This window comes from Crotalus tigris, unplaced genomic scaffold (assembly GCF_016545835.1).
Source record: "Crotalus tigris isolate CLP2741 ecotype Arizona unplaced genomic scaffold, ASM1654583v1 scf7180000018292.409768, whole genome shotgun sequence".
In the NCBI taxonomy this organism is placed as follows: domain Eukaryota; kingdom Metazoa; phylum Chordata; class Lepidosauria; order Squamata; family Viperidae; genus Crotalus; species Crotalus tigris.
In genome coordinates, this window is record NW_024096926.1 from 202752 (window position 1) to 227440 (window position 24689).

At 46.3% G+C, this 24689-nt stretch overlaps 1 protein-coding gene across 1 annotated transcript in view; it reads left to right on the top strand.

Annotated features, from left to right (window-relative positions):
• The window catches only part of UBE2R2 (ubiquitin conjugating enzyme E2 R2), a 66536-nt gene extending 42932 nt beyond the window's left edge, over nucleotides 1-23604 (top strand). The window contains exons 2-5 of the mRNA XM_039349539.1: nucleotides 15777-15863; nucleotides 18663-18760; nucleotides 21428-21562; nucleotides 22671-23604. Coding sequence (XP_039205473.1) covers nucleotides 15777-15863; nucleotides 18663-18760; nucleotides 21428-21562; nucleotides 22671-22896 — 546 coding nt within the window. The 3' untranslated portion in view covers nucleotides 22897-23604. The remainder of the gene's footprint in view (nucleotides 1-15776; nucleotides 15864-18662; nucleotides 18761-21427; nucleotides 21563-22670) is intronic.
• Nucleotides 23605-24689: the final 1085 nt, after the last annotated feature.

Here is a 24689-nt window from a genome sequence, read left to right on the forward strand (position 1 = left end):
GACATACCCAATTCAAGCAGCCTTTCCTTATATGCTTTTGCCTCCAGTCCCCTAATCATCTTTATTGCTCTTCTCTGTACTCTTTCTGGAGTCTCAACATCTTTTTTACATCATGGTGACCAAAACTGGATGCAGTATTCCAAGTGTAACACTTCACTTGATTCTTTTTCCCTTTCTGCCACGTATTCAAATGGACAGGGATATATGCATGTATGTATGAGATACGTATATAGCAGTAACTTCACAATCAATACAAAAGCTAAGTGTGGCACAAAGAGCCATGGGATGCTCAGCATTACAAGAGAAGATAGAAAGGGTCTACATGTGGATTAGAGAACGAACTGCCATCAAGACAGTCAAAAGAATTGAAATGGAAACGGGCTGGTCATATAGCAAGGAGAACCGAGGACAGGTGGACCAAGGCAGTCCTAGAACGGATCCCACTCGATCAAAATTGTCCACGAAAGAGACCTGAAGCAAGACGGATCAACGACATCAACAAGTATGACTGGCCCAATTGGCAAAAGAATGGGATTGGAAATAAGCACGAGAGACCTTCATCCGGCGGTGGTGGATCATTGATGATGATGATGACACACACACTTTTGAGAGTGGGGATCAGAATTTCATTTTTAATGTGTGCCGTGCGTTCACATTAAAAAATGACAATACCAGGTTATATTATCTTGCAGAACGGTTGCAGGAATTGGGAATGGCCAGTCTAGAGAAAAGAAGGACTAGGGCTGGCGTGATGGCAGAATTCCAGTATTTGAGGGGCTGCCACAAAGAAGAGGAGGGGTCAAATTATTTTCCAAAGCACCAGAAGGCAAGTCAAGAAAAAAATGGATGGAAACTAATCAGAGAGAGAACCAACCTAGAATTAAGGAGAAACTTCCTGACAGTGGGAACAATTAATCAGTGGAACAGCTTGCCACCAGAAGTTATAGGTGCTCCATCACTGGACATTTTTAAGAAGAGATTGCACAGCCACTTTTTTGAAATGTTATAGGGTTTCTTGCTTGAGCAGAGGGTTGGATTAGAAGACCTCTGTTCTATTCTGGAATGAATGAATAAATGAATGAATGAATTGAATACTTTATTTGCCTGATTAGACTCAGAAGGAATTTGTCTTCGGTGCAGAAGCTCTTAGTGTACATGCAAAGCAACAGAATATTCTTCTTCTTCATCATCATAATATCAATAAGAGGGGGCAGTAAAGAAGATAATAACAATAATGGTAATATTTACAGCCATACAACAGGGGTAAATATGCTTAGACGTAAGACAGCATTGCGAGAATTAGGTGTTTAGCAGAGTGATGGCACGGGGAGAGAACCGTCCCTGTGACTAGTTGTTTTGGCATGCAGTGCCCTGTAGCAGCATCCTGAGAGGGAAGTTGAAACGGTTCATGTCCAGGATATGAGGGGTCTGCAGATACAGGCAGTCCTTGACTTATGACCGCAATTGAGCCCAACATTTCTGCTGCTAAGTGAGACATTTTGTTAAGTGAGCTTTGCCCCCGCCCCCCGTTTTATGACTTCTTGCCACAGTTTTTCCCCGTGCCATCACTCTGCTAAACACCTAATTCACTGAATCACTGTAATTTTTAAATTAACAACACGGTTCTTAAGTGCAGCTGGCTTCCCCCTTTAACTTTGCTTGTCAGAAAGTCGCAAAAGGGGATCACGTGACCACATTGCGACCGTCATAAACGTGAGTCGGTTGCCAAGACATCTGAATTTTGATCACGTGACCATGGGGATGCCGCAACAGTTGTGTGAAAAATGGTCATAATTCATTTGTTTCAGTGTCGTCGTAACTGAACGGTCACTAAATGAATTGTTGTAAGTCGAGGACCACCTGTATCTCAGCCCTCCTTTGGACCAGCGTTATCTGCAGGTTTTCTGTGGAAGGCAGGCTGGTTGCAATTGTTCTTCCTGCAGTCCTAACTTCCGGTGGGAGGCTGTACCTTAGTCTGATTCCAGCTTCTGATTGGATTATTTATTGCTGATTTACGGTTGGAAAAGGATTTTTGCGTTTCTTCCCCAAGGAGTCAATTCTGGCGTTTGGTTTGTTTCAAGAACGGTGATCCCTGCTTTGATTGATATATATATATTAGCAGCAGAAGGTTATCTGAGGTGACCCAGAAGACCCAAGGCCTGTCTTATCCAGGTTGAATGCTGGTCTGTCAGTCTCTTCCCTGACGCTGCTGCAGTTGTCATGGCGGCAAGCCACAGATGCTTTATGAGTTTGCCTCAGCTGTTTGTGAAGCTGCGCCGAGTTGCGGTGCTGTGCTCCATAGTTTCACAGTCTGCCACACGGTGTGTTCAGATAGCACACCAGAGCAGGCAAAGATCTAACAAACAGCAGCTGCCTAACGTTCTAACCAGGTTACTTTTGTAGAAAGGCGTCCTTGCGTGGCTTAGTGTGTGGTTAAGTATGTTGCCTTTGTTTGATCACCAGTTTAAGCATCTTAATAATAATAATAAAGTTGGAAGGGACCTTGGAGGGCATCTAGTCCAACCCCCTGCTCAGGCAGGAAACCCTACACCCTTTCGGACAAATGGCTGTCCATTTTGAATTCTGGGAGTTGAAGTCCACGAGTCATAACAGAGCCAAGGTTGCCTACCCCTGGCCTAGGAGGCTCACCATTTAGAACAGGAGACCTTATACCAGGGGTAGGCAACCTTGGCTCTTTTATGACTGGTGGACTTCAACTCCCAGAATTCCTGAGCCAGCCTGGCTCAGCTTGGAAACCTCTCCCTTTCACCTCAGCATGGCTGGCTCAGGAATTCTGGGAGTTGAAGTCCACGAGTCATAAAAGAGCCAAGGCTGCCTACCCGTGGACTAGGCCTAGGCCGCTTTATGACTTGTGGACTTCAACCCCCAGAATTCCTGAGCCAGCCTGGCTCAGCTTGGAAACCTCTCCCTTTCCCCTCAGCATGGCTGCCTCAGGAATTCTGGGAGTTGAAGTCCACGAGTCATAAAAGAGCCAAGGTTGCCTACCCCTGGTTCAAAGTTACAAGGGCCCTGAAAAGAGTGATGTGGGACCGTTTTTCACACCTATGACCGGTGCAGCCTCCCTGTGGTCACGTAATCAAAACTCAGATGCCTGGCAACCGGCATGTTTTTCTGACGGTCGCCCTTTCCTGTCTTCTATTTACGACGGTTACAGGGTCCTGGGCAATTCCCCTTCTGCGAAGGAAAGTCAATGGGGAAACCAGATTCCACTTAATGGCCGTGTTTCTAATTTAACAACTGCAGAGATTCACTTAACAGCCACATTTCCTACTTCACGACTGCAGTGATTCACTTAACTGTGTGGCAAGAAAGGTCGTAAAATGGGGGAAAACTCACTTAACGACCGCCATGCTTAGCAATGGGGGCTAAATTTTGGTTGTAAGTTGAGGACCGCCATATTTTTCTCTCTCTTTCTCTCCCTCCCTCCCTCTCCCCCTCTCTCTCTTTCCCTCCCCTCCCACCCTTCTCTCTATTTTTTTTTTGTCTTGCTTAGCAACAGGGGATCAATTTTGGTTGTAAGTTGAGGACTGCCTGTAGTTCTCTTTCGCTCTCTCCCTCTCTAATCTGAGTAAATTTGGCACCGTTCTCCAAAGAGGAGTGGATCTCCGAAGTGCTTTGAAACGGACGAAGGAGCCCAGCGGGCTTTCTCGCTTGCTCTTCAGAAACCGTCCAAATAGGGCAGTCGGGTTTGTTCTGGAAGGGAATTAACTGGGCGGAGATTGCGTCTTGAAGCCTGTTCGTGCCTTGTGTTTGTGTTCCTAGCCAACTCAACTAACACTCCGACAAATTTGGCAGGGGCTCTGCTTTTACAAGACATTCCTAGTGCAATGCTCCAATAGCCTCCGGAAGCCAACCCTTTCATCCAGCCCTGGAGCTGCAGGCCAGGGGCGTTTCAAGCTTTAGAGCCGGGCTGTCCAACCTTTAAGAGGTGTGGACTTCAACTCCCAGAATTCCCCAGCCAGCCATGGAATCCAAACCAATGCGGGCCTTCCTCTAAAGCCGGGGTCTCCAACCTTGGCCCCTTTAAGACTTGTGGAATTTGACTCCCAGAATTGCTCAGCGTAGCACAGCGTTTGTTTTGGTTCCATAGCTGGCTGGGGAATTCTGGGAATTGAAGCCCACGTGTCTTAAAGGGGCCAAGGTTGGAGATCCCTGCTTTAGAGGAAGACTTGCCTTTATTTTGGTTCCAGGCATGTTTGGAGCACCTCGTAAACCTGGAGCCAAAGTCCCCTGTCTTACTCCGAGGAAAAAAGCCAGGTGAGCTGTCAAGGTATTCCCAGATCCCCAGTTGGTCCTCTTTGACTTCCCACCTTCCCGGAGAGGCAAACACGCATGTGTCTTGCACCGGATTTCAGAGGTTTGCGATCTGTGATCGGCCTGCCCCATTTCAGCAGGCAGGGAAGCAATTCTAGAGTTTCTGCTGAGACTTCCTGTTTGTCCTGCTCTTAGCCAGCCCAACAGAATGGGGACAATACAGGGCCTGCACGGGCAAAAGAGGGACCATGACTGGTACGAGGCCTCTGTCTGATGGGGAACTTGCAAATTAGCCCTTCCTCAGTGAAAAAGGAGGAGTCCTTAATTCTATGGGATTTTCTTAGTTCTTGAAATCTGAGGAATCATAGAGGTGGAAGGGACCTGGGAGGTCTTCTAGTCCAACCCCCTGCTCAGGCAGGAAACCCTATACCAGGGGTAGGCAATCTTGGCTCTTTTATGGCTCATGGACTTCAACTCCCAGAATCCCTGAGCCAGCCTGCTTCAGCATGGAAACCTCTCCATTTCTCCTCAGCATAGCAGGCTCAGGAATTCTGGGAGTTGAAGTCCACAAGTCATAAAAGAGTCAAGGTTGCCTACCCCTGGTCTAGGAGGCTCGCCGCTTTGAACAGGACTTAGAATTTATTTATATATTTAATTCAGTTTGGCTACTGCCTGCTTCTAACCAATACTTCAATCCCTAAATAATGTTAAAAAATTACAAATCAAAACCAAGATGAGATGTTGGCACAGTCTGGGATAGAAAACCAAAATAATGAACACATCCAAGGGGCTCCATCTCTCTCACTCCAAGTTCTGAGAGAACAGTCTAGACCAGGGGTAGGCAACCTTGGCTCTTTTATGACTCGTGGACTTCAACTCCCAGAATTCCTGAGCCAGCATGGCTCAGCTTGGAAACCTCTCTCTTTCCCCTCAGCATGGCTGGCTCAGGAATTCTGGGAGTTGAAGTCCACGAGTCATAAAAGAGCCAAGGTTGCCTATCCCTGGTCTATACCATTTCAGACAAGTGGCTGCCAGGTCTCTTCTTGAAAGTCTCCAGTGATGGAAGCACCCACAGCTTCTGAAGGCAAGTCGTTCCACTGGTTAATTGTCCTCACTGTTAGGAAGTTTCTCCTTAGGTTGCTTCTGTCCTTGATTAGTTTCCATCCATTGTTTCTAGTCTTGCCTTTTGAGGCTTTGGAAAATAAGTTGACCAAGTTGAAACTAAATTGTCATCCCATCCTGGACAAATCATTGCCCAATTTCTTCTTTAAAAACTCCAGTGATGGAGCACCCACAACTTCTGGAGGCAAGTTGTTCCGCTGGTTAATTGTTCTCACTGTTAGGAAGTTTCTCCTCAGTTCTAGGTTGCTTCTCTCCTTGGTTAGTTTCCATCTGTTGCGTCTTGTCCTGCCTTCAGGTGCCTTGGAGAATAGGATGACCCCCCCCCTTCTTTGTGGCAGCCCCTTAAGTACTGGAAGTCAGCTCGCATGTCACCCTAATCCAGTGTTTCTCAACCTTGACAATTTTAAGGCATGTGGACTTCAACTCCCAGAATTCCACAGCCAGCATTGCTGGCTGTGGAATTCTGGGAGTTGAAGTCCACATGCCTTAAAATTGTCAAGGTTGAGAAACACTGCGCCTAATCCTTCTCTTCGCTAGGTTAGACATACCCAGTTCCCTTAACTGTAAATATAAGAAAGATGTCTGTTGATATCTTTGCAATTGCTGGCATTTGTGGTGGGTGCTGATTATTTTGACAATTTTCTTGTCTGGGTTTTGGTTTTAGGAGAGAATCTTAGGTATCTTCATGTATGATCTTTATGAGTTGATCCTGTTTGATTTCTCTGTGACTTTTGATACCATTTTCTTCTTTTTTTTTCTTGCTTCCTTCCTTCCTTTTTTCTTCTTTCTTTGTTTTTTCTTTCTCCTTCCTTTTTCCTTCTTCCTTTCTTTTTTCTTTCTTCCTTCCTCCTTCGTTTCTTTCTTCCTTCCTTTTTTCTTCCTTTTTTCTTTGTTTTTTCTTTCTCCTTTTTTCTTCTTTCTTCCTTTCTTTTTTCTTCCTTCCTCCTTTCTTCCTTCTTCCTCTTTCTTTCTTTCCTTCCTTCTTTCTTTTTTCTTCTTTCTTTCTTTCTTTTTTCAAAGATTTATATGGCTATCCATTTCACAGTAAAACCAAGTATAAAACAATCATAAAACAGTAAAATGCTATTCTCCTGAACAGTTCCTATGAGTTGGAGACACTGTTGTAGGGAGACCAATTTTTTTTAATGGGATGGTCTCGTAAATTTGTATTGGTGACTGTTAATCTGTCTTGTAGCAGGAACACACTTTATCTCTGATGCTATTTAACAACTATAGGAAGTCAGTGGTGGCTGTTATCAAGATTTTTAACCCTGCGTGCCTCTGATACGCTACAGACACTCCATTTTCAATTGGTGCTGGAAGTAATGGGGAACAGTGATGTTGCAGGAGTCAGTGTGGCTGGCTGGGGAATTCTGGGAGATTTCACGCCATACAGAGAAACTCCCACTTCTCCTTAATGTCTGAATCGGGGGACACTGTACATAATCTGAAGGTACAGTGACCACAGGGATGCTGCAAAGATCGTAAGTGTACAAACGGTCCTAAGTTGATTTTTTTCATTGCCGTTGCAATTGGTCGCTAAGCGAAAAGTTGTAGGTTGAACCACAGAACCTCAAGTCAATCTCTCCGATCACCAGTGACCCCTCTTAAGCATGCCAGGAGTTGCAGAGGACCCTCCAGTGCAGTGGTTCTCAACCTTTTTAATGCCGTGACCCCCCAACCGGTCGTAAGCCGAGGACTGTTCAACCGGTCGTAAGTCGAGGACTACTCAACTGGTGCAGCACCGTTTGCAGAATGGGACTTTTGGCGGGCTCAGCAGGGCAGAGACAGCCTGGACAATTCCTATTGGCTTTTGAAAGCCAATAGAATTAGGCTCTATTCAAGAAAGGGAATAGCACAGCTAAGGAAAAGGGGGAAAAAATGGCGGACTGCGTTGTTTGGCGACCCCCGTGAAATGGTCGTTCGACCCCAAATGGGGTCCCAACCCACAAGTTGAGAACCACTACTCCAGTGGTTAATTATGAAGACACTTCAATTCAATTAAGAACAGAGCTGGAAGGGACCTTGGAGGTCTTCTAGTCCAGCCCCCTGCTCAAGCAGGAGGTCTTTTTTATTTATTTATAAAGTTGGAAGGGACCTTGGAGGTCATCAAGTCCAACCCCTTGCTCAGGCAGGTAACTCTATACCATTTCGGACAAATGGCTGTCCAGTTTCTTCTTAAAAACTTTCAGTGTTGGAGGTGGTCTGTGTGGCCACCTGCTCTTTGGGGCGCTCTTACCCTACTGAAATGTAATTTGTGGGTCCCTGATAAAGACTCCCCTTCCATCTAAGCTTTCTAATAGTGAGTGGAATTGTATCTGAAGATGTGTAGAACACTTAGAACAATTAATCAGTGGAACACCTTGCCTCCTCCAGAAGTTGTGGGTGCTCCAACACTGGAGGATTTTAAGAAGAGATTAGACAGCCATTTGGCTGAAATGGTATAAGGGTTTCCTGCCTGAGCAAGGGGTTGGACTAGAAGACCTCCAAGATCCCTTCCAACTCTGTTATGCTGTATAGAAATACAGTAAAAGGGCTCCGTGCGAGTGGATCGTAGTTCCTCTCTATGGTGTCAAACGTGAATTGGCTGAATATAAAAAATGCTATTCTTTAAGGAATGACTTGAGCTTGTTCTCAATAGGATTTTGACAAAAAACCTTCTCCAAAAGTAAAGGGTGGATTTATTTTTGTTTTGATTTTTTTTAACCAGGAATGGATTCTGTCTATGGTCCTGGCCTTTTTTCATCAAGTCATTTAACTTTATGCTGTCTCTTGTTTAAATTAGTATGCTTCTCATTCTATCCATCAGCTACTTAATAGCTTTCTTACATTGATCAATAATTTTAGATGTCTTATTTATTTTAACATTCCATCTTTTGGACCATCAATAACCTCATGAATTTTCCCAGCTTTAATTTTGCGTTGATATTTAAATTAAACATCATTTAACTGTATGCTGGGACTGTAGCAAAACCTGCTTTAGAATGTAATCTTAATTTTGCAGTGTCCCTCATATTCATTGTGCGGTGTCGGGCAACGTGTCTGAGGGGCAGCGTGGTGGCTTCCTTCCAACCATTTAGAAAAGTTGGACCTTTTTTCTTTTGAAAAACTTGGTTTCGGTCCGTTGGGTTCAATCCTTGTATCGATCCAAGTCTAGGCGGTCCTCAAATTAACGACCACCACATTTGAGCCCAAAAGTTACGTTGCTAAGTTAAAAGTTTGTTAAGTGAAATTTTGCCTCATTTTACCAGTTTACTTGCCACAGATGTTCAGCACATCTGGCTTCCCCATGGACTTTGCTTGTCAAACGTTCACAAGAAGGGACCCTAAGATTGATGGTTAGATTATAAAGTATAATAGAAATAGAAAGGTTTTTTTTCTTTCTTCTGTTTTGTTTTTGTTTTTTGTTCTTTGTTCTTTTTCTTTTCTGATATGAACTAATATATTTTTCTTTATATATATTAAGATCTGATAGTCACATTGTAATGGAAGAGGAATAAGGAAAAAGAAGAAATGATATCAATAAATGTTTATTGAATATGTTAAGGAAAAAGGTAAAGGGGAGACTCCCAAAGTGTTGACTATGTACTTAGATTAGAAATGTGCAATATAGTAATTGGAATAGTAAGCTTCATACAGGATCTGGATTTGTGGATCTATTTAGATGAAAGGTTAATGAGGATTGTTATGATCGATCTAGTTGTATTGAAATACATCAATTTGAATATAATATGTTATTAGAGGGAAAAGAGAGGGGTTTTTTAATGATTTAATCTGAACTTTATGAGTATGACTGTTGTGTGGACAATTGATTGCCCTGCCACCACGTTGTTTCTTAAGCACTTGTCTGTAAAATGAAAAAAACAATAAAACTTGTTTAAAAAAAAAAAGAAGGGACCCTATAACCCCAGGACACTGCACTCGTCATAAATATAAATTGTTCGCCAAGGGTCTGAATTTTGATCCCATGACCATCGGTCGTAAGTGTGAAAAACGGCCACAAGCGACTTTTTTTCCCAGTGCCGTTGTAGCTTTGAGCCGTCACTAAATGAACTGGCTTGTTAGCCGAGGACCCCTTGTGTTTTTTTAAGCTGGAAGAAAGAGGCTTCTGTGCTTGAGAAAATTCCTGGTGCATTTCTTGGAACTGAAGCAGAAAAAAAAAAAAAAGCTCAGCTTTGAGCGGTTGCCATGGAAGCAATTGAGGAATATCCTTTTCTCATTAATGGGGAATTTCCCCCTAATGAATAGAAGGAAAATCCCAAATGGATGGATTTTATGCCAGTTGAAACAGCAGAGGATGATTAGCTGTGAATTCAGGGGGATTAGACATGTCACAGCTCTCTGTCAAAGCCTTTGAACGTAGTCTGGTTTAAGTGTTGCAAGTACTGGATAAAGGGGGGGATGTGTGTGTGTGTTTGTGTGTTGTTAGTTGCAAAGTCATGTCCGACCCATCGCGACCCCATGGACAATGTTCCTCCAGGCCTTCCTGTCCTCTACCATCTTCTGGAGTCCATTTAAGCTCACGCCTCCTGCTTCAGTGACTCCATCCAGCCACCTCCTTCTCTGTCGTCCCCTTTTTCTCTTGCCCTCCATCTTTTCCAGCATTAGGTTCTTCTCCAGTGAGTCCTTCCTTCTCATTAGGTGGCCAAAGGACTTGAGTTTCAACTTCAGGATCTGGCCTTCTAAAGAGCAGTCAGGGTTGATCTCCTCTAGGACCGACCGGTTTGATCGCCTTGCAGTCCAGGGGACTTGCAGGAGTCTTCTCCAGCACCAGAGTTCAAAGGCCTCCATTCTTTTGCGCTCAGCCTTTCTTATGCTCCAACTTTCACAGCCATACATTGCAAGTGGGAAAACCATGGCCTTGACTATACGCACTTTTGTTGGCAGGGTGATGTCTCTGCTTTTTAGTATGCTCTCTAGATTTTCTATAGCTTTCCTTCCCAGGAGCAAGCATCTTCTAATTTCTTGGTTGCAGTCCCCATCTGCGGTCATCTTGGAGCCCAGGAAAATAAAATCTGTCACTACCTCCATTTCTTCCCCATCTATTTGCCAGGAATTGAGAGGGCTGGATGCCATGATCTTGGTTTTCTTAATGTTGAGTTTCAAGCCAATTGTCTTAAGTATATAGATGGGAGACCCTACAAATGGGTTCTGGAGAATCAGCAAGCCAAGATCCTGTGGGATTTCTGGATCAAGAGAGGCAGACACAGGTGCCCGCCAATCAAGTAGTCCCCAACTTAACAGATTGTTTAGGGACCATTCAAAGTTACAACGGCCCTAAAAAAAGCGACTTATGACCATTTTTTCACACTTACGACCATTGCGGTCACATGATCAAAATTAAGATGCTTGGGAACCGACTCGCATTTACGACGGTTGCAGTGTCCCGGGGTCAGGTGAGCCCCTTTTGCGACCTTCCGACCAGCAAAGTCAGTGGGGAAGCCAGACACGCTCAACCCCCGCGTCGCCAACTTATCAAATGCAGTGATTCGCTTAACAACGGTGGCAAGACAGGTTGTAAAATGGGACGACATTGACTTAACAAATGTCTCACTTAGCAATTTGGGGCTCCGTTGTGGCCGTGATTCGAGGGCGACCTGCACCCTCAAACTCCCAAGGAAGATACAGACCACCCACAATAAGGGCGAGAAGGGAATTTATATAATATATATTTATGCATATTTCTTGACCTTGAGAAAGATCTGCTGTCTTCTGGGGGCCACATGTTGTTATCTGCCTCGCCAGAGGCCAAACGTCATCATTTGGGATTTCAGCTAGAGCAGGAGTCCCCAAACCCGGTCCGTGAACTAGTACCGGGCCGAGGCATGCCAGCAACCTATCCGCACAAACAAGCAAAGCCTCATCCGCAGGATTCCAGCAGCACACAAAACCACACACCCTCCGGTCCGCGGAAAAACCTCTCTCCACGGAACCGGTCCCTGGTGCCCAAAAGGTTGGGACCTCTGAGCTAGAGAACAGCGACATACCGTGTTTCCCTGAAAATAAAACCATATTATGAAGTTTGCAGATGACACAACAGGAGTGGGCCTTATTCAGGATGGCAAGGTGGAAGCTTACCGCAAGGAGGTTGAAGGGTTGGTGGACTGGTGTAGGGAACTAAGCCTAGTTTTAAATACCGGAAAAACCAAAGAGATCATTGTCGATTTCAGAAAAGGCAGGCACAGCCACACTTCTCTGTGCATTAATGATTCACCTGTGGAGATGGTTACCAGCATCAAATTCTTCGGTGTGCAGCTAATGAGTAGGCTGGCTTGGTCACTCAACAGCGAGACACTGGTGAAGCGGGCACAGCAGCACCTGCATTTTCTGCGCCGCATGAGAAAAGCACATCTTCCTTCCCCTGTCCTGACCACTTTCTACAGGGGGACGATCGAGAGCATCCTGTCATACGGCATCACAGTCTGGTTTGGAAGCATCGCTGCTTCAGACAGAAAAGTGGTGCAGAGAGTGGTGAGGACGGCTGAAAAGATCATTGGCAGTTCCCTCCCTCCCATCCAGGACATAACACAGAAGCGCTGCTTGAGCAGGGCCCGCAAGATTATCTGGGACACTACACATCCTCTTCACGACCTGTTCTCCTTGTTACCTTCTGGGAGGAGGGGCTTCGTGGTATCCATAGCAGAACATCCAGATTCAGCCACAGTTTCATTCCATACAGCATTAACCTTGTGAACTCTCAAGCTTCCTCCTTCCTTTATATATTCAAGATGAACAGTGATTAATATTTATTTGTTATGTATAGGTAGGGGTGCGGGTTTATTCATATGTTGTACATAGTATGTTTAGGTGTGTGTCATGTATGTGTTTCACTTTGAGACTGGGCAACTAAATTTCATTTTTGATGTGTGCCGTTGTGCCCACAGTAAAAAAAACGACAATAAAGGTTATCTTATCTATATTAATTTTTGCTCCAAAAGACACATTAGGGCTTACTTTCCGGTTAGGTCTTAATTTCAGAAAAATACGGTACTAAATGCATCCGTCTGGCTGACGATCTTAACTGGGAGCTTATTTTTGGAGCGGGGCTTCCATTACGAGCATCCTGAAAAAAATCGTGCTAGGGCTTGTTTTCCAGCTGGGTCTTATTTTTTGGGGGGGGGGAAGAAACACAGTAAGGCCACTTTAGCTGACTGTGTTCAGCAGGTCAGCGGTTCAAATCTCACCGGCTCAAGGTTGACTCAGCCTTCCATCCTTCCGGGGTAGGTAAAATGAGGACCTAGATTGTTGGGGGCAATGTAAATATATATATATACATTGCTTACTGGTCTACACCGCTTAGAGAGTGCTTGCACTTAAAGCGGTATATAAGTCTCATAAATAAATAAATAAATTTCCTTTTGATGGCAAGAGCATCTTTCCCAAGAGGCCTTGCAACCAGATTTCTCGCAGAACACTGTCGGGGACGGTGCCCGGGGTTTCTGTGCCTTCCATGTGAGGTCAGCATGTTGCTGAACTCGGTCCGGAGCCCCTAATGACTTCTCTCCATGATTAAAATCAAGATATTTACTACAGGTGGTCCTCGAATTACAACCGTTCGTTTAGTGACTGAAGCTACCACGGCACTTGAAAAAAAAGTGACTTATTTATTTATTTTATTTTTAAAATTTATAAGCCGCCCCACTCTCGAAGGACTCTGGGCGGCTAACAATAAAAAACATATAAAACATAACAAAACAAACAATGCAAAGACAGTCATCCAGGGGTCAGGTTTTATAAACCCCAGGCCTGCCGGAAAAGCCAGGTCTTAAGTAGCTTACGGAAGACCAACAGGGTGGGAGCGGTCCTAATCTCTGGGGGGAGCTGGTTCCAAAGCGTGGGCACCATCACAGAGAAGGCCCTCCTCCGCGGCCCCGCCAAATGGCACTGCTTGGCCGACGGGGCCCGAAGGAGGCCCAGCCTGTGGGATCTAACCGGACGTAGGGAACTATGAGGTAGTAGGCGGTCTCGCAAATAGCCTGGCCCTGAGCCATATAGGGCTTTAAAGGTAATGACCAACACCGGACTTATGACCGTTTTTCACACATACGACCGTCGCCACAAAATTCACAGGCTTGGCAACCGACACATACCGTATATTCCGGCGTATAAGACGACTTTTGAGAGCGATGAAACAGCCTCCGAACTCGGGGGTCGTCTTATACGCCGAGTCATAACGTTTATTTATTTATTTATTATTTCCGGCGTATAAGATGACGTTCTAGGCATGCGACTCAGTGTCGATCATTTTATACGCCGGAAATGACGTCATTTCCGGCGTATAAGATGATCGACACCGAGTCGCATGCCTAGAAAGTCATCTTATACGCCGGAAATGACGTCATTTCCGGCGTATAAGATGATCGACGCCGAGTCGCATGCCTAGAAAGTCGTCTTATATGCGACTCGGCGTCGATCGTCTTGCGACCCGGCGTCGAACTCGGGGGTCGTCTTATACGCCGGGTCGCCTAATACGCCGGCATATACGGTATTTATGACACGATCTGGCGATCCCCTTTTTTTGCGTCCTTCGGACAAGCAAAGTCAACGGGGAAGCCGGATTCACTCCACAACCGTTGTGACTCATTTAACAACTGCAGCGATTCGTTTAACAGGCGCGGCGAGAAAAGTCGTAAAGCGGGGCCAAACTCCCTTGACAAATTTCTCACTCCGCGACAAATTCCGGACTCAGTTGTGGTCGTAAGTCAGTTGCTCAACTTGAATAACTGTAGTCGATTAGGGGAATGGAAAAACGTGTCTTCCTTCGGAATAAATACAGTATTTTCATGCATGTTCCATCTCACCAGATGTCCAATCTTTTGATCAAGTTCAGCTGTTTGCTTGCTTAAAATATTTATACGCTACCCGTTCAGGCCTGAAGTTCAACAAATTTGTAATCCATCTTTTCCACCCATATCTGTCTTGACCCCTCCAGGGTGATCTACAACAGGAGTCCTCAACTTCGGTGACTTTAAGACTTGGGGACTTCAACTCCCAGAATTCCTCCGCCAGCTTTGCTGGCGGAGGAATTCTGGGAGTTGAAGTCCCAAGTCTTAAAGTTGCCACGGTTGAGGACCCCTGATCTACCAAGCTGGGAGTTGAAGTCCGCAAGTCTTTAAGGTCGCCAAGGTTGAGGATCCCTGAAGCTAACAAGTGTTGTATTCTTTTCCCAAAAAGTATTTTTCTACTGATTTTTAGGAGCCCATGAAAGGTCGCTAAAATTCTCTGCTGAATCCTTTTGTTCAAAACCAACAGTTGCGTTTACACAATGTAAGGGGGCTTCAGAGAGACTTCTGTGGCTTAGCTCTCGTGGGCATCCAGGCTGTTTGATTTACACAAGTCGGTGGATTGTGCAAACCCAGAGAAAAGGTTGAATTCCTGAGCAGGTCAAGTATATTGTGGAAACGTAGCCTGGTGTTGACTCCGAAGCCGGAAAAGGCAAACCCATCTGTTCAGTTGTAGAGTGGTGTTTAATAAATGGAGTCTTTGGTGTGCCTCCTCTGAGCTTGGTTGCTTTCTTGCAGACGTTTCATGACCCAACTAGGTAACAATATCAGGGCTAGAAGGGAGTGTGGGGTTTGCTCTCTGTTTATATACTAGTGGTTTGCCCTGTCACTGTTGTTGGGAGTGTTGCTTCCTTCTTGGTGGTGCCTTGATTAGGCTGTTGTTGACCGTTAGCTTGTTTGTCTGAGTTGGTAGTTGCTTGATTGGGATATTGTTTACTGCTTGATTGATAGCGTGGTATTAATCTTAGTGTTGATGTTACCTAATAGGGCCGTAAAACATCTGCAACGAAACAACCAAGTTTAGGAAGCACCAGGGACCCCACAATCCTCCTCCTCTTCCTCTCCACAAACCTCACTCCCTTCTACCACATATGTTATCTAGTTGGATAATGAAATGTCTACAAGAAAACCAAGTCACAAGGATCCCATGTCTTCCTCCTCTCCGCAAGCCCCATTCCCTTCTAGCATGGATGATGTTATCCAGTCGGGTCGTGAAACGTCTGCAAGAAAACAGCCCAGCTCAGAGCACCAAGGACCCCACACTACTACTACTACTACTACTACTACTACTACTCCCCATAAACTCCACTCCCTTCTAGCACTGATGATATTACCTAGTTGGGTCATGAAACGTCTGCAAGAAAACAGCCAAGCTCAGAGAGCACCCAGGACCCCACAGTCCTCCTCCTCCTTTTCCTCCTCCCCACAAACTCCACTCCCTTCTAGCATGGATGATGTTACCTAGTCGGGTCCTGAAACGTCTGCAAGGAAACAGCCTAGCTCAGAGAGCACCAAGCACCCCCACAATCCAACCTTGAGCTACAGATAATCTCTTCTATTTCCGCTTAATAAATGCTCCCTGTTCCTCTCTTTCAGGCTCATATTAAATTTCCTATGGATTACCCATATTCACCACCTACCTTCAGATTTCTGACCAAAATGTGGCATCCGAACATTTATGAGGTAGGTTGACTGAGCACCTGGCGTGGGTGCCATTTAAAAAAAAAACCTTGCAGCACCAACGTTCTTTGCAAAGCTGGAACTCCAGGGCAGGTTTGTCCCTTTGCGACTCCCAGCTCTTGGCTCCTCTCCTTCTTCCCTGAAAAGGGGATGAGTGGAGAGCAAGTGAGAATGGAGTCTCTTTTGGCAGGGCTCTCTCTGGATTTCCACAGCCTTCCTTCAGAAGTGTGGAAAGGAGAAATCCAGAAAGGGCCTTTTGCAGCCCAAGGAGCAGCTTCTGCGATCTTCTTCTTAGCAGAAAACTCTCATCCTAGCAGGGGGATATGGAGCTGTGGCCCAGGAATAGGAGGAACAGGAACGAATAGAATGGAGTGGAGTGGAGTGGAGTGGAATGGAGTGGAATGGAATAGAATAGAATAGAATAGAATAGAATAGAATAGAATAGAATAGAATAGAATAGAATAGAATAGAATAGAATAGAATATGGAATAGAGTGGAGTGGAATGGAATGGAATGAATGGAATGGAATGGAATATGGAATGGAATGGAATAGAAATTGGAATGGAATAGAATAGAACAGAATATGAAATGGAATAGAATAGAATATGGAATGGAATAGAATAGAATATGGAATGGAATGGAATGGAATGGAAATTGGAATGGAATAGAATAGAATAGAATATGGAATGGAATAGAATATGGAATGGAATAGAACAGAAATTGGAATGGAAAAGAACAGAATAGAATATGGAATGGAATAGAATAGAATAGAATATGGAATGGAATGGAATAGAAATTGGAATGGAATAGAATAGAATATGGAATAGAATATGGAATGGAATAGAATAGAATATGGAATATGGAATGGAATAGAATAGAATATGGAATGCAATGGAATAGAAATTGGAATGGAATGGAATAGAAAAGAAAAAATGGAATGGAATAGAATAGAATAGAATAGAATAGAATAGAATAGAATAGAATAGAATAGAATAGAATAAGAATAGGATAGGATAGGCTAGAATAGAATAGAATAGAATCTGGAAGGGACCTTGGAGGTCTTCTAGTCCAACCCCCTGCTCAAGCAGGAGAACCTATACCATCTCAGAGGTGGTTGTCCAGGCTCTTCTTAAAAACTCCAGTGTTGGAGCACCCACAACCTCTGGAGAGAAGCTTTTCCACTGATTACTTGTCCTCCCTGTCAGGAAGTTTCTCCTTAATTCCAGGTTGCTTCTCTCCTTGATTAGTTTCCCTCCATTGTTTCTTGTCCTGCCTTCTGATGCTTTGGAGAAGAGCCTCCGTCCTTTTTTGAAACTCTCCTATAGCTTTAGCACCAAAAGAAAGAAAGACAGAGAGGGAGGGAGGGAGGGAGGGAGGAAAGGAAGGAAGGGAGGGAGGGAGAGAAAGAAGAAGGAAGGAAGGAAGGAAGGAAGGAAGAAAGAAGGAAAGAAAGAAAGAAAGAAAGAAAGAAAGAAAGAAAGAAAGAAAGAAAGAAAGAAAGAAAGAAAGAAAGAATAGATCCCTGGGATCAGGTGTTGAGAGTTAAAATGGGATTGGTTCTGCAGAATCGGAGGTATATCCTTTAAATTCTGCTGCAGGCTGGCAAACTTCAAAGCAAAACCCAGAATCCAGACTGCCAGCCAGCGAGCCAGCGGCTTCTCCCCCATGGATAATAGCAGAGGGCTCTCTTTCTAATCTGTTGGCCAAAGGAAGTGGGAGATGTTTACCTTGGATCTGGGGGAATCTGCTTGTGGAGGAGATCCAGTTCTAAGTCAGGGCTGGCAGCTGGGGCTTCTCAGTGAGAGCTCTGGCTCCCCCTGGTGGAATTAATTGGCGTAAATGAAGTAAATTAAACCTAGGGTTAGTGTGTTAATAACGCTGGGGCCGAAGAAAGAGAATAAGTGTTACGTAAAGGTAGAGAAGCCTCCATAGAGGATAGAGCTACAAAGAGAACAACCTGGAATTAAGGAGAAACTTCCTAACTATGAGGACAATTAACCAGTAGAGTGACTTGCCTCCACAAGTTGTTGGACTAGAAGACCTCCAAGGTCCCATCCAGCTCCATTCTCACTGCGACTGAAAAGCCACATTTGAGTTCTGTAAGGTACTGTAAGCCCCAGATGTGTTGGGATTTACAGCTCTTAGCTACTGAGTTTGTGTGTGTGTATGTGTGTGTGTGAGTGTGTGTGTGTGTGAGTTTCCTCCTTCCGTTATATATTCAAGATGGACAGTATTTAATATTTATTTGCTACGTATATGTAGGGATGTGGGTCTATATATATATGTTGTACATAGTATGTTTAGGTGTTGTGTCATGTATGTGTTTCACTTTGAGAGCGGGCAACTAAATTTAGTTTTTGATGTGTGCCACTGTGCCCACAGTAAAAAAAATGACAATAAAGGTTATCTTATCTTATCTCAGTGGTTCTCAACCTTTCTAATGCCGCGACCCCATAATACAGTTCCCCATGTTGTGATGACCCCCAACCACTTATACATCACCGGGTGCCAGGGGCGTGGCCAAAGAAAAGGGGAGAAAATGGCGGACAGCCTTGTTTGGCGACCCCCATGAAATGGTTGTTCGACCCCAAATGGGGTCCCAACCCACAGGTTGAGAACCACTGTCTTATCTGATTGTATAGCAATCTGTGTGCCTTGCTTGAAGTGAAAGAAGTTTACACTTGATCTTTAGGAAATAGGCAGAGCTGGGGGTGGATGTTTATGAGCGGTCTGTTTGCTGCATAGTTTAACTTAGTTGTCTCTCTTCATACCCCCCCACCCCACTCATTTTTCCTTTCGTAGAATGGGGATGTATGTATTTCAATTCTTCACCCACCTGTAGATGATCCTCAAAGTGGAGAATTGCCATCGGAACGGTGGAACCCAACCCAGAATGTCAGGTAAGGCCCTCCGAGATGGAGGATTTCTTCCTACGCAACCAAGAGTACAGGTAGTCCTCGACTTACGACCACAATGGAGCCCACAATTTGCTAAGGGAGATGGTCGTTCAGTGAATTTTGCCCCAGTGTACAACCCGTCTTGCCACGGTTATTAAGTGAATCACCGCACACGTTAAACAGATAGTCACGCGGTCGTTAAGCGAATCTAACTTACCTCATTGACTTTGCTGGTCAGACGGTCGCAAAAGGGGATCACACCACCCCGGGACACTGCAACCGTCATAAACGTGAGTCGGTTGCCAAGCACCCAAAGTTGGATCACACGACCGTGGGGATGCTTGCGAGGGTTGTAAGTGTAGAAAATGGTCCTACGTCGCTTTTTCCCAGTGCCGTTGTAACTTGGGACGGTCCCTGGATGAACTGTTGTAAGGCGAGAACTACTTCTAGGGTCCAGGGAGGCCCCCCCTCCACCTCACCCCCGTGTTTACAGCCCCTAACCTGCCATTCAAAAAAATTAATCCAAATCACCATTGAAGTTCACCTTGGCCAGGGGTGGGGAACCTAGAGCACGCGTGCCAGAGGCGGCATTCAGAGCCCTCTCTGTGGGCACACATGCACCATCACACCAGCCCCACCTCCCCCCGTGGCCCCTCCTCACCAGCAGCCCCCCCCCCCCGGAGGAGAGTCGCCCCCAGGTGCAGTCCGGATGGAGCAGCGTAGCCAAGGACATGGCAGCCAGGCAGCGGGGACAAGACTCCGCCTTTGCGCCCCGTCGCGCACAAATGATGCTACGGGGTGTGGGCAGAGGGCGTGGCTGCCACGGTGCTGCAGGGCCGCTTGGGCAATCTGCGACGGGCCATGGAGGTGGTGGGTGGCCCTGCGGGCGGGGAGCGGGGCGGTTTTTCGGCACTCGGTCTCTGAAAGGTTCGCCATCGCTGACCTTGGCCCTGCCGCCTCAGAGACGCCAGGCTCACTGAGGTAAGATAGAGGGTATTTGCTGAAAAAGAGAGAAAAAGCTGCAAAGCATTACAACTAATTCATTTTGCCGTTCTCGGCTAAACTGGGTTGGCACGCTGCACAACAGCCTGAGCGCTGCGGCCCTTCTGGATAGGATTCTAAAAACTTCAACCGTGAAACGCCATTTTGCAAAATTGACAGTTAAGATTCCATTTGGACGTAATTTTTCCCCTTGGAAAAAAAGCGTATTTCAGCAGGCTGAATGGCAGGTAATCCTCACCCCGCCACCACAGTTGAGCCCAAAATTTCTGTTGATAAGTGAAACATTTTGTTAAGGGAGCTTTGCCCCGCTTTATGACCTTGCTTGCCATAGCTGCTCAGTGAATCGCTGTGTTTGATAAGTTAGTAACCAGGTTATTAAATGAATCTGGTTCCTCTGTTGAGTTTGTTAAAAGGTTTCAAAAAGGGATCACATGACCCCAGGACATTGAAACCGTCATAAATATGAATCAGTTGCCAAGCATCTGAGTTTTGATCACATGACCACAGGGACGCTGCCACGGCCGTAAGCGTGAAAAATGGTCATAAGTCACTTTTTTCAGTGTCGGTGTAACTTCGGTCACTAAATGAATTGTTATAAGTTGAGGACTATTAAGAAAAATAATAAACTGAGGGGGAGAATAATGAAGCCCCCCCCCAATATGACCCTTTTCAAGGATTCTTCCCACCAGAAGACAGCTTGGCTAGCAAGATAAATGCCCATCTTCCCAGGACTTCTACCTTCAGGACAGATCTAGGAAAACCAAGAAAAAATGGGGGCCCTGCTCCCCCCCCCCAAGCCGAAAATGCAACTGCACAGTCTTGGATGGAGGACAAATGCCCCTCTTATCCAACAAAATGCAGTTTAGTGGTGAGGAAAATTAAGGTTCTGCGTTTAGGCAAGAAAAACCAAATGTACAGGTATAGTATAGGGGGTACCTTGCTCAATAGTAGTAACTGTGAGAGGGACCTCGGAGTCCCACTGGACAATCCCTTAAATATGAGCCAGCCGTGTGCTGCAGCTGCCAAAAAGGCCAACACAATGCTGGGCTGCATTAGCAGAGGGATAGAATCAAGATCACGTCAAGTGTTAATACCACTTTACAATGCCTTGGTAAGGCCACACTTGGAATACGGCATCCAGTTTTGGTCACCACGATGTAAAAAAGTTGCTCAGACTCTAGAAAGAGTACAGAGAAGAGCAACCAAGATGATTAGGGGACTGGAGGCTAAAACATATAAGGAACGGTTGGTGGAATTGGTTACGTCTAGTTTAATGAAGAGAAGGACAAGGGGGGACATGATAGCAGTATTCCAATATCTCAGGGGCTGCCCCAAAGAAGAGGGAGTCAAGCTATTCTCCAAAGCACCTGAAGGCGGGACAAGAAGCAACGGATGGAAACTAATCAAGGAGAGAAGCAACCTGGAACTAAGGAGAAATTTCCTGACAGAGAGAACAATTAACCAGTGCAACGGTTTGCCTTCAGAAGTTGTGGGTTCTCCATCACTGGAGGTTTTTAAGAAGGGATTGGACAACCATTTGTCTAGAATGGTATAGAATCTCCTGCTCGAGCAGGGGGTTGGACTAGATGGCCTTCAAGGTCCCTTCCAACTCTGTTCTTCTGCTATGTGGGCTCTGACTTCAGCTTCTGCTCCTCTCGCTTCCTCCAGGACTATCCTGCTGAGTGTAATCTCCTTGCTTAATGAGCCCAACACATTCTCTCCGGCAAATGTGGACGCCTCCGTTATGTTCAGGAAATGGAGAGACAGCAAAGGGAAAGACAAAGAATATGCGGAAATCATCCGGTAAGCCCAAGAAGGCAGCAGCTGGTGGAGAAGGGGAGCCCTTTTGATCTGACGGGTCCTTGGGTGCTCTCTGAGCTTAGTGGTTTCCTTGCAGACGTTTCGTGACCCAAGTGGCTAACATCACCAGTGCTAGAAGGGCGGGGGGCTTCTACCGTTGATGTTACTTACTTTGGGTCATGAAACGTCTGCAGGAAAACCAACAAGCTCAGAGGCAATGGGGCACTATAGGCTGCCAGGCACAGCCACTAAGGTCCAGCTCCCTTCAGCATTTGGTCAGTTGGACCAAAGCATGGCTTGGAGGATTCTGCCAACTGCCAGGAGTTCGATCCTGACCAGCTTAGGGAGTTGACTCAGACTTCTAACCTTCCAAGGTTGGTAAAAGGAGGACCCAGACTGTTGGGGGCCAGATGCGGACTCTGAACCGCTTAGAGAGGGCTGTAAATCACTGTGAAATGGTATATAAGCCTAAGTGCTATTACTATTGTTATAGATAGATAAATGATTAGAGAGAGAGAGAGTAATGATAGATGATAGATCATAGGTAGGTAGGTAGGTAGATGGTAGTTAGGTAGATAGGGTAAATAGGGTAGATAGATAGATGTAGGTAGGTAGGTAGGTAGGTAGATAGATAGATAGATAGATAGATAGATAGATAGATAGATAGATAGATAGATAGATAGATAGATAGATAGATAGATAGATAGATAGAAAGAAAGAAAGATGAGAGAGAGAGTGTGTCCTGGTGGCACCGAGGTTAGAATGCAGTATTTTAATTCTGCCGACTGCCAGCAGTTCGATTCTGAGCAGCTCAGGGTTGACTCCGCCTTCTATCCTTGCAAAGTCGGTAAAATGAGGATCTAGATTGCTGGGGGCAAGATGCTGACTCTGTCAACCGCTTAGAGAGGGGCTGTTAAAGGCCCTAAAAAGCAGCATATAAGTCTAAGCACTGTGGCTGTTGCTCATTTGCTGGGACCCAAGATGGAGTGATGGCTTGCAAGGGAGATTTGGGTACAGCATGTCAAAGGCGGAGGGGATGGGCATCGGGGGGGGTGTGGGCGGGTGAGGAGGCTGACCTCCCCTAACTTCCCCTTGCCCCCCTCCCTTGCAGGAAACAAGTGCAGGCCACCAAGGCGGAAGCGGAGAAGGACGGTGTGAAGGTGCCCACCACGCTGGCCGAGTACTGCATCAAAACTAAAGTGCCTTCCAACGACAGCAGCTCCGACTTGCTTTATGACGACCTGTACGACGACGACATTGACGACGAGGACGAGGAGGAGGAGGAGGAAGACGCCGATTGTTACGACGACGATGATTCCGGCAACGAGGAGTCGTGACCTGTCCCCTCTGGCCCTCCCTTCCACCCCACACACACCCCCCCCAAACACCACCCCGTATTGTACTGCCCCGCCGGTTTTGCCAGAGGGGGGGGAGGGCACAGCAGTAAATCCAATGACCGTTCAGCAAAAAAGAAGAAGAAGAAGAAAAAGAGATATATACCTACAAGGGGGGGCAGGGGGGGAGGAAGAAGACCCCATGCAAAACGTGCGTTTCCTGCTTTCTCTTCTCGTACGGAGTCTCGATTTGGTTCCTCCCCCCCCCAAACTTCCTTGTTCTTTGGCCTCCCTAGCGAGAAAGACCTGCGGTGGATGATCTTGGTGGATGATCTTGGATCGCACCTCCTCTCCCGTCCCATCACTGTGTTTTTGATTCCCTCCCCTCTCCCCCCCCATTTTTTTTTAAAGACAGTACCCTCCCCCTGCTCCCCCTCCCTTCCCCTCTTCCGGAGAGTTCACAGCACAGCAAAACAGGCTTGCTCTGTTGTTTAGGTTCTCGAATTAAACCCAATCTTTCATCAAGAGGTTTGGATGTATTTTAACGCCCGGCAGAGACCGTGGAGAAGGGGGGAAAATGCTCCCCGCGAGCTGTGTAGAGTCCCCCCCCCCCCGCTTCCTTCCTTCCGGAGGCTTCTTTGCTGCTCCTTCTATGCGCACTTGTTTAGCCTCGTGGTGGTTCTGCTGCTGGTTGTTTTTGGTTTTTTTTTTCTCCTTTTTTTGTTAGATTTCCCTCTTTCCCCAAGGCGGCGAGCGGAGGGCGCAAAGCTTCTGTGTTTTGGAACTGGTGGTTGAAAACGCCCCCCCCCCTTATTTCAATTTCCCGTCAGGATGATGGGCGAGTGGGATTAGCAGCCCGGCAGGGAGGGCGGAAAGCTCCACGGGCAGATCGAGAGGCAGTGGGGGGGAACTGTCCGGGTGGGGGAGAGCGGGGATGGGGGGGGGGCAGTTGTCTTGTGATATGAATCTTCCAATAAACACTTTGAAACACTGCACCGTTTCCTGTCCCGAGTTGCAAAGGATGCATCAAGGGAGCGGCTGAATCTCTCCCCCCCCCCCAGATGGCAGAGAGTGAGCAGCGTCGTTAAAGACGAGGTCAGAACGAGATCTGGAACGTGGCTTCCCTTCGGGAGATCCAGCGGCTTTCTGTGGAAGAAGCGAGCATCCTTGGGGCTGGATAGGTAGAGGGCAGTTGCCCAAAAGCATGTCTTAGACCAGGGCTCTCCACGCTGGGTAACGTTTTAAGACTTGTGGGCTTCAACTCCCAGAATTCCTCAGCCAGCACATCGGGGTTTAGAAAGGGGGGACCGGCAGGCAGTCTTCGGGGGGGGGTGTCGCTTGTATTTCTTTCTGGGCGCTGGACCTGATGCTGTAGGAGCGGCAGCTCCCTTGGCAGGTCCATCAATCAATTGCCTGGATGGAAAGGTTCCCCAAGACTTCAATGCTTTTGAGGATGAGGGCAAGATGTTCAAAATCATTTCAACAGTGACCGTCTCGAGGGAAATCGGCGAAGGCTAGCGGACTTTTTGCAGGGTGCCCCCGTGCTAGACACCCACCCACCCCTTTCCCATCCATCAAAGGCAGGAAATGGTAAGATGGGACAAGACACCCATCAAGGAATTGTGCATTTCTCCTTCAAACGCCAGCTTTACATTTCTTCCACCCGATTTCTGAGCCTGGCCCTTGGGGGGGGGGGGTCTCTCAGGATATTAGCTGGGAAGGGCCTTCTTCAACCCAGAGCTTCAATTTTGGGGTCTTCTTGAGGTTGGATGGAGCTTCAGAACCAGAGATGCTTG